Source organism: Oryzias melastigma, linkage group LG6 (assembly GCF_002922805.2).
Source record: "Oryzias melastigma strain HK-1 linkage group LG6, ASM292280v2, whole genome shotgun sequence".
NCBI lineage: Eukaryota > Metazoa > Chordata > Actinopteri > Beloniformes > Adrianichthyidae > Oryzias > Oryzias melastigma.
The window spans coordinates 29,995,088-30,003,209 of NC_050517.1; the positions used below are offsets into that span (position 1 = coordinate 29,995,088).

The window sequence follows — 8,122 nt, forward strand, 5'->3', positions numbered from 1 at the left end:
ACCCAGTGGTACTTCCTATATGGAACACGGAAGTAGGGGGGCTTGCACTGTCCAGTTATTTTATATACAGTCTATGGGTGTAGCCCACTTTCAAGTTGTAGGGGTGTGGCCTTCCAACAAGCTCACTCTTGATTGGAGGAAATGGTTTCCATAGAAAGACTCTGACCAATCGCTGCTTCCTGGTTTCGTCTGGCTCCAACATGGCGGCGTCTGTATTGAGATAAAATGGAGACTGAATTGACTTCATTTGTAGCTGGAAGGAGCTGTTTGACATCATAATCACTCGGTCCAGTTCTCATATGCAGTCAAGGGTCTAAATGTGACTGAGTTGCCTTGTGGGTAATGTAGTCGTATCTGAATGATCATGTCAGAGGTGTTTATTTATCCTTCAGTATTTAGATTTACTCTGTAAATAAATTGTACTGAAGTTTTCAGAAACTCGTCATGTTGGACTGAAACTTTCCTCCTAAGTGAAGCGAGTGGATCGCGGTTCTCTCCTGAGGTTGATCAGTGACTCAGAAACATCAGTTCAGGTTCCAGTTTTTTCTTTTATCTGTTGGTTATTTAACTGGGATGTTGTACATTAAAAAGCTTTTCTGCTGAAAGCTGCTTCTCATCCGCTGGTCCTGAACTGATGGTAAAACATCAAGTTAGAAACGAGATGCATAGAAAAACAACATTTAAAGGGAATGAGCAGGAAAACGACGTCAGTGAAATGTTGATATCGATGGAGAGTTTGTCCATCAGAATCCTGACTGAATCCCCCCCCCAGGTGTTCGACCTGCACTCGGGGCCCAAGCCGGTGGTGTTCGTCCTCCACTCCTTCCTGTCGGCCAAGCTGACCCGCATGGGCCTCCTGACGTGAACGGCAGCCACCCCACAGAAATGTGCCTTCCGGCTTCCCCTCCCTGCAGGCTGAGGCCAGACTGGAGCAAAGCGCACTTAGTTTGACAGAGCAGACGGACCCCCGACCCCGTGACCTCTCCGGCCTGTTAGACCTGACAGAGATTAGCTAGCGGCCGCGGCGGCGCTCTGTCCTTCCAGTGTTTCACAAGAACATTTTGTTTTTTCTGCCTATCATTCCGGAAAAGCCTTCAAAGCTCCGCTGGAGTCGTGATGCAGTGACCTGAGCGAGGATGTGGGCGGGGCTCCGCCGGCATGATGGCTCCTCCTCCCAAACCATGTTAGTCAGGATCACCAACAGTGCCTTCAGAGATGTAGTGAAACACTTTTCTAGAAGCTCTTTTGTAACAGTGAGACGATTCCCGCTGAGGAACGTCAACAAGCAATAGTATTAATGCAACCGTCGCCTGTTTGGTCGTGAACGATGATGTCACAACGCGTCACCGCCGTCTCCTCACCTTCACTCCCTCCTTTTCCCTCTCATCCATCCCAAAAAGAACCGGAGGATTTCACAGGATTCATCCAACACGTTTATAATAGTTCACTAGAACTAAATATAACCTCACATTTACATTTGAATTCAAACATTTTACATCTAATTACACAGAAACAAAAAGAACATTTGAGAGGATTTTTCTGAGGCTTTCAGCCTCATTTCAATGTTTTATATCAAGTTTTAGAGTTCAGAGGATAAAATAATCCAAACGTTTCTGATCACCTCACTGTTCCTTCAAATTACGTTTGATATTTATCCCCTTTTCGAATAATATAAAATGACTGAACAAAAATTAAATCGTTTTTAAAAACTGATTTTAAGATTTTAACGCTAAATTTAAAAAAAACTAACAACTTTTCTCACTTTTATGCTCCTTAGATGTGTTTTTGTGGTCAATATTTGAAAGCTTCTGGATCAGGAACAGTGTTAAAAACACAGAACAAGATCTGAAACATTTCTGACAGATAAGCAGCTTTTCTCCGTTTGTCTTCAAAGTTTCAAGAATCCAAAATAATCCAAACTTTCTCATCAGTTTCCAGATAACTTGCAGGCCTTTTCTGTCCGGATCATCTCACTGAAACTTCCATCTCTTCTAAACTACATTTTTATATTTCTCACTTTTTATAATAATTTAAAACGACTGAACAAAGATTAAATCCATTTTCAGAAAAGGATTTTAAAATTCTAGCATTAAATTAGGCAAAACGAACAACTTTTCTCCCTCTTGGCTTCTTCTCTTCAATGTGTTTCTGTGGTCAGTAGTTAAAGCTTCTGGATCAGGAAGAGGGAAATAAATATAAAACTTCCCTACAAGTAATCAGCTTTTTTAGTTTGTTTTCCAAGTAAGAATGGATTATTTTATTAATAAAAGCTCCACTTTTGTTCATCTTCAATCCCAAAGTTTTTACATCAATTGAAACTATGAAATGATATTTGCTGCATGTTCACTAAACTATTTTTTCCACTTAAAGCAAAACTCTGAAACCAAGTAAACTTGTGTGACAGTAAATCCTAATGAATGCTGTTGAAAATGCTTCAAACCAACAGTTTCTGTGGTCTTCCTGTTTGGCTCTGCTGAGCGTTTCATGGCTGATTTCATGAGTCGTGACCTCTGCTCACCTGTCTGCTCTGTTACTGCAGTCGGAGACGGTTCAGACGGACCGTCCCGTGTCGAAAATCCCTCCTGAATGTTTCTGCAGAACATTGACGACCTGAAGCGACTAACCGCCTCAGCGCGCTGAATGTTCTCGCCGTCTCTCCTGTCTATGCAAAGCCTCGCTTCCAGAAGGTTGTTTTTCTCGTAACCAAAGGTATTACTTGTGGCAGCTTGCGTCCTACACAATCATAACCATGAAGCGTTACACCACGACAAAGTGCTGCTGCAGCAACTTGTTATATGCAAAGTATTGTAGACGTCTTTCCAGTATACAATGTATGATGATAATGTAGTTATTGCAAATGTAAATACCACCAATAAAACCTTTATAAATTCTAAAATGAGATGGTTCTTCCTCTTTGGTGTGACCAACCTCATCCTGGTTAAATGTTTGTTTCTTTTTCTAGATTTCTTAGTCTTTCTTTGTTTTACTTGTGTGAAAGACATTTTTCATCTAAATTCATCTTTTAAACTCTTTAACTCTGAAGAGGCAATTAAACAAACAGTTAATATTTGTGGAAAAATTCAACAGGTTTGGCTGTTGTAGTTTATAATTAGAGTTTAGGCAATTCTGCATGACAGAGAAAAGCTCTGCATCATCTCCAAAAACTGGGTTATTTCAGCTGTTTGTCTTGGCTGTTGTTCATGTTTTTCTCTGTTTGTTTGTTTGTCCTCTGAGCCTTTGACTGATCATCTTAATTGAACGTTTTTGTTCCTAATGTTTACTTTCTTCTCACCAGCTGAGCTCTTTGTACTATGTATTCACTACAATGTTTAAACTCAGGTTTTCAAGTTCTTCTTTGATTTTTTTACACAATGTTTTGATTACCATTATATTCTTTTCAAGATTGAACAAATATTGTTGTTTATTATTATAATTTGAAGATGTTAGCTCACATAGAGAGCAGCTAGTTTTTATTTGGAAAACAAATAAACTAACCTTAATATTATTAATAATGGTAGTAATCATAATAAATTTGAAGTCGGTATGCTCCAAAAAGTCTAAAAATGTTCCTTAAAGAAATGAATATTCATTTTGTACATGTTTGTGTATTACCAACGTTCGCCGCTTGGTGGCAGCAGCTGTTCAATACTGAACACATTTCGGATGTCAACACAGAGTCTTTTGCAGCCCCAACAACCGGATGTTGGTCACTTTCCTTTTCAAATTAAACTTTATAATGTTTCTAAATATACTGATTTCTGTTGGTTAATTTAAAAAAAATAAAGATAAATCTCATGTTTTGTGTTGTATGTAGTTTCCTAATGTGATGATCAGGATTTAAGGCTCGTAATCAGCCACTTTCGGCTCAACTTGAAGACAGAAAACCGGAAGTTTGTTGCGCATGTGCTAGCTTGACGGAAGTTGCGGTGTTGCTGTGGTTTTGTTTGGGAAAGCTGGGACAGCCGTTTCTCCGTTTGTCATGTCATTAGCTTCACGGTTCCTCCCCAAAAAGGCCCGCGGGTGATTTCTCTTCTCCACCTTTGCGGAGGTCACAGGACAGAAATCTGGGCGGAGAGCAGAAGATGAAATGACAACGTCAACATTACAGGTGAGCTACCGCTAGCTAGCCTCACGCCAGCTAGCTGCAACTGGCCCGAACTTAACATCGGTCATAAACATAGCAGCTTGTTTTTATAATTACCTTTAAAGGTAACTCTCCTTTCTCTAGTAAATCAGAAACATATCAAAGAGTTGAAGTATTCAGACCAACGAGGCGAGTCTGTCTGGTCAACATGCGGCTCGAGCGCGTTTATCAGGGATTTATTTTATGGATTATTTACATGTTTTCTTATTGTAAACCAGATAAACATCATTTCATACAGAAACATCTAAACATGGTTACTGAAGATACACACATTAATGCACTTAAGTCTATTTAACAGACTGGAATCTTTATGAAACCTTTAAACTTTATTGATCATTTCTCAACTTAAAGTTAAATAGCTTTAAAACATGAAAATCTGATAGTGAATTAACTGCTGAATTAGTTAATGCGCTTTAATGTTGATTTAAAAAATCTTTTATTATAGTGACTACAAAAAGGTTTTAAGATTTAATAAAATACTTCATTCTAAATACTTGACTAAATTAGAAAATTTCATTTTATCTGAAATTACGTTTTTAAAAGCCCAGTACCAGAAAGTTGAAAAGCTGAATCATCATTTAATCTGAAGACGTCACCTCTCCTGAAGGAGCTGAATTTAACCTGAAAGGTTGAAAATATTCTGAGATTTATGCAGCAGAAAAAGATAAACAGAATTCAGCTTTAACCCAAGTATTTGCATTTGAAGCTGTTGGTCTGGAGTCGTGTTCTGTCTGCGTTTGTCATGGTGTCTCTGTGTAAATATCGAATGATATTAACACCTCAGTAATCAGGGTTAAAACATTCTGTTACTCGTGAAGGGCTGACACCCAGGAGCCCTGGGTTCGATTCCCAGGGTTGTCCACTGATCCCCACCCAGATTGGGTCCTTAGACCCTTGACCTGCTGCCTAACTGGGTCCCTGTGCCCCTCAAGTACAGGGTTGTGTCAGGAAGGGCATCCGGCGTAAAATCTCTGATGTGGAGCAGTGGGTGCTGTTAGGCTGTGGCGACCCCGGAAGGGAAAAGATGAAAGTGAACTACTACAGTCGTATAAAGAAAGTAAATGTCTCATTTATATGAATCCTTACAGCAGTCTGAGGCCTGTAGGTTTATTTGAATAAGTTTCTTATTGAAAACAACTTCTGCATGTTTATGATGTTACAGTCACTTTAATGATCATTTATGAAACTCAGTCCAACTCTTTCAATGGTCTTCATTTGCTTCAGTCGACCTGTAGCTCCACACTGATCAGAGTCTGTTTGTACTTTGGTTAATTCATTTAAAGATGTTTTGTTTCATGCAGACCGGAGAATGTTCTAACTCAGTTTTACATGATCCAAACCCACTAGAACCTCATGGTTCCAGGCATCTGGTCCTCCTGTCCTCAGGAGGTCCACATCCAGGACTGTAGAGTTCTTCAAAGTCTTGTGCTGTAAAATAACTTCACACCAAAATGGGATTTTTGATTTCCATGAAGTTATTTGTCCAGTTGTTTCCTTCTGCATCCATGTTGGTGCTTCACTGAACATGAAGGTTTCTGGTTAGAGAAGCGGCGGTTTTTTTCTGGTTGAGGTTCAGCAGACGTCTACGCTCATCATTTGTCCTTCCACAGAAAGCCATCGATCTGGTCACCAAAGCCACCGAGGAGGACAAGGCCAAGAACTATGAGGAGGCGCTGCGCCTGTACCAGCATGCGGTGGAGTACTTCCTGCACGCCATCAAATGTAAGAGCCGGCGTGGCGGCGCCGCCCAGCTCCGCTCCACATTTCTGACGTGACTTTCCGTTTGTGGCTCAGACGAGGCGCACAGCGACAAAGCAAAGGAGAGCATTCGAGCCAAGTGCATGCAGTACCTGGACAGGGCGGAGAAGCTGAAGGACTACCTGAAGAACAAAGACAAGCAAGGCAAGAAGCCCGTCAAGGAGGCCCAGAGCAATGACAAGTAGGTCCCGCCGTCTGTCATGGTCCCGCATCAAGTCCAGCTGTGCTTGAAGGTTTGTGTCTCCGTGTTGAAGGAGCGACAGCGACAGCGAGGGCGAGAACCCGGAGAAGAAGAAACTGCAGGAGCAGCTCATGGGTCAGTCTGTGGCTTCTTACAGAAACGTGTCTTAGATCCTTCAAAACTTCTTCTGCGTGTGGAAGCGTAGCCGCATGGTTTACTGCACAGTTTGAAGAGGGTTAAGCGTTTATACGTGTTTTAGGGTCTGATTGTTACGGTTTACCGGCTAAAAGTTCTTAGAAATCCATTGACCCGAAGAAAGGATGGGTTGTTTTTATCTAGTGTATTCTTCTGCTGCTGTAATCCTGCATCCGGACCCGACCGGGCCGGATGCAGTCCTGCAGCGCCGTCACCTCCTGCTCTTCTGCTGCAGGAGCCATCGTGATGGAGAAACCCAACGTCCGCTGGAACGACGTCGCTGGGCTGGAGGGAGCAAAGGAGGCGCTGAAGGAGGCCGTCATCCTGCCCATCAAATTCCCTCACCTGTTCACAGGTGATGCTGCGTCTTCCCTCTCCAGATACGGTGAAGGATGGAACCAAATCCTGGTACCAGGACCGGATAAAAACAGATTTAGCTGCTTCATTTCGGACAAGAACTTATATTCTATTCCGTTCAGCTGTACATTCCAGCCAATCATTTTACCCTCCCAGAGATTGTGGGCGGAGCTTCAGTCAAAATGCAGAAGAGGACGCTGGTGAAAGTTCTGTTGTTCTTCACAACAGAAGGTTGTAATTCAGTGACATGATGGATCCGAGTGCGTCGTGTTCGCTCCTCAGAGAGCCCGTCGCCATGGCGATTAGCATGCAGGTTCTCTCGAGAGTGAAAACAGATGCAGACGGTCAGAAAGAAGAGAAAGCATCTTCTGCTCATTCTCCTGTCACGCTGCTTTGGCACGTTAAGGTTTCTAGAAAGAACAGATGGAGACTTTTCATTTGTGATCAGCGTTTGTATTAGAAGTTTAGACGACAGCAAACGTTCCATCTCATCTAGGATCTCCAGGGAAGCGTCTGTGTGCAGTTATTCCTCTTCTGTCTCAGGCAAGCGGACTCCGTGGAGGGGCATCCTGCTGTTCGGACCCCCAGGAACGGGGAAGTCCTACCTGGCCAAAGCGGTGGCCACCGAGGCCAACAACTCCACCTTCTTCTCCGTGTCGTCGTCGGACCTCATGTCCAAGTGGCTGGGAGAGAGCGAGAAGTACGTCTGTGCTGGTGTTCTGCATGGGGTCCAAAGATCTGTCGAAGTGATCCACTTGACTGAAGGAACCGTGATCAGCAGCTCGTTGACTGATGAGATCACCTGTATATTCATCTTTATTCTAAAATAAGTTTCTAAATTCAAGAGGATTCACTCACAGAAGCTCTTCAAATCCGTTCCGTTTGTCTCCACACTTTGGCGATCCATCACTCCTCTTTTCCCGTCTCTCAGGCTGGTGAAGAACCTGTTCGACCTGGCCCGACAGCACAAACCCTCCATCATCTTCATCGACGAGGTGGACTCGCTGTGCGGCTCCAGGAACGAGAACGAGAGCGAGGCGGCTCGCCGCATCAAGACCGAGTTCCTGGTCCAGATGCAAGGTGGGTCAAACGGGCCGGGCCGCTGCGGGACATGTTTCTGTGTGGAGCAACATCTTGTCCTTCTGGACCTCTCAGGAAATGGCTGTGAATGAAGCTCCGTCCTCATCCCAGTTTCTGCTGGATCGTCTCGTTTTTAGAGAGCAAATGTTCCTTAAGAAGGATCGAGATGTTTCTGGAGAACGACTGTTAACAGAGACATGATCAATAAAGTTACAGTTTGATTTAACAACTGGGATGGAAAGAATAAACAGACAAACGTTGGAGCTGTTTGGATTCTGTCTGCAGATCCTTCAAACTCTGAGAAGTCTCAGACTGAAACCAAATGAGGCCTTAAAGTCACTTTGATCATCTTTGGATCTTCTGAGTGTGGAGGGAGAAACACCTCGGATATGTGTGTGTGTGTGTGT

At 43.0% G+C, this 8,122-nt stretch overlaps 2 protein-coding genes across 2 annotated transcripts in view; both read left to right on the plus strand.

The window, feature by feature from the left end:
* Nucleotides 1-2,899, plus strand: part of sntb2 (syntrophin, beta 2) — a 31,620-nt gene extending 28,721 nt beyond the window's left edge. The window contains exon 7 of the mRNA XM_036212529.1: nucleotides 773-2,899. Within this exon, the coding sequence (XP_036068422.1) occupies nucleotides 773-865 (93 nt within the window). The 3' untranslated portion in view covers nucleotides 866-2,899. The remainder of the gene's footprint in view (nucleotides 1-772) is intronic.
* Nucleotides 2,900-3,884: 985 nt separating this feature from the next.
* vps4a (vacuolar protein sorting 4 homolog A) overlaps nucleotides 3,885-8,122 on the plus strand; it is a 10,919-nt gene continuing 6,681 nt past the window's right edge. The window contains exons 1-7 of the mRNA XM_024282598.2: nucleotides 3,885-4,108; nucleotides 5,755-5,866; nucleotides 5,939-6,083; nucleotides 6,157-6,218; nucleotides 6,514-6,633; nucleotides 7,179-7,335; nucleotides 7,567-7,715. Coding sequence (XP_024138366.1) covers nucleotides 4,088-4,108; nucleotides 5,755-5,866; nucleotides 5,939-6,083; nucleotides 6,157-6,218; nucleotides 6,514-6,633; nucleotides 7,179-7,335; nucleotides 7,567-7,715 — 766 coding nt within the window. The 5' untranslated portion in view covers nucleotides 3,885-4,087. The remainder of the gene's footprint in view (nucleotides 4,109-5,754; nucleotides 5,867-5,938; nucleotides 6,084-6,156; nucleotides 6,219-6,513; nucleotides 6,634-7,178; nucleotides 7,336-7,566; nucleotides 7,716-8,122) is intronic.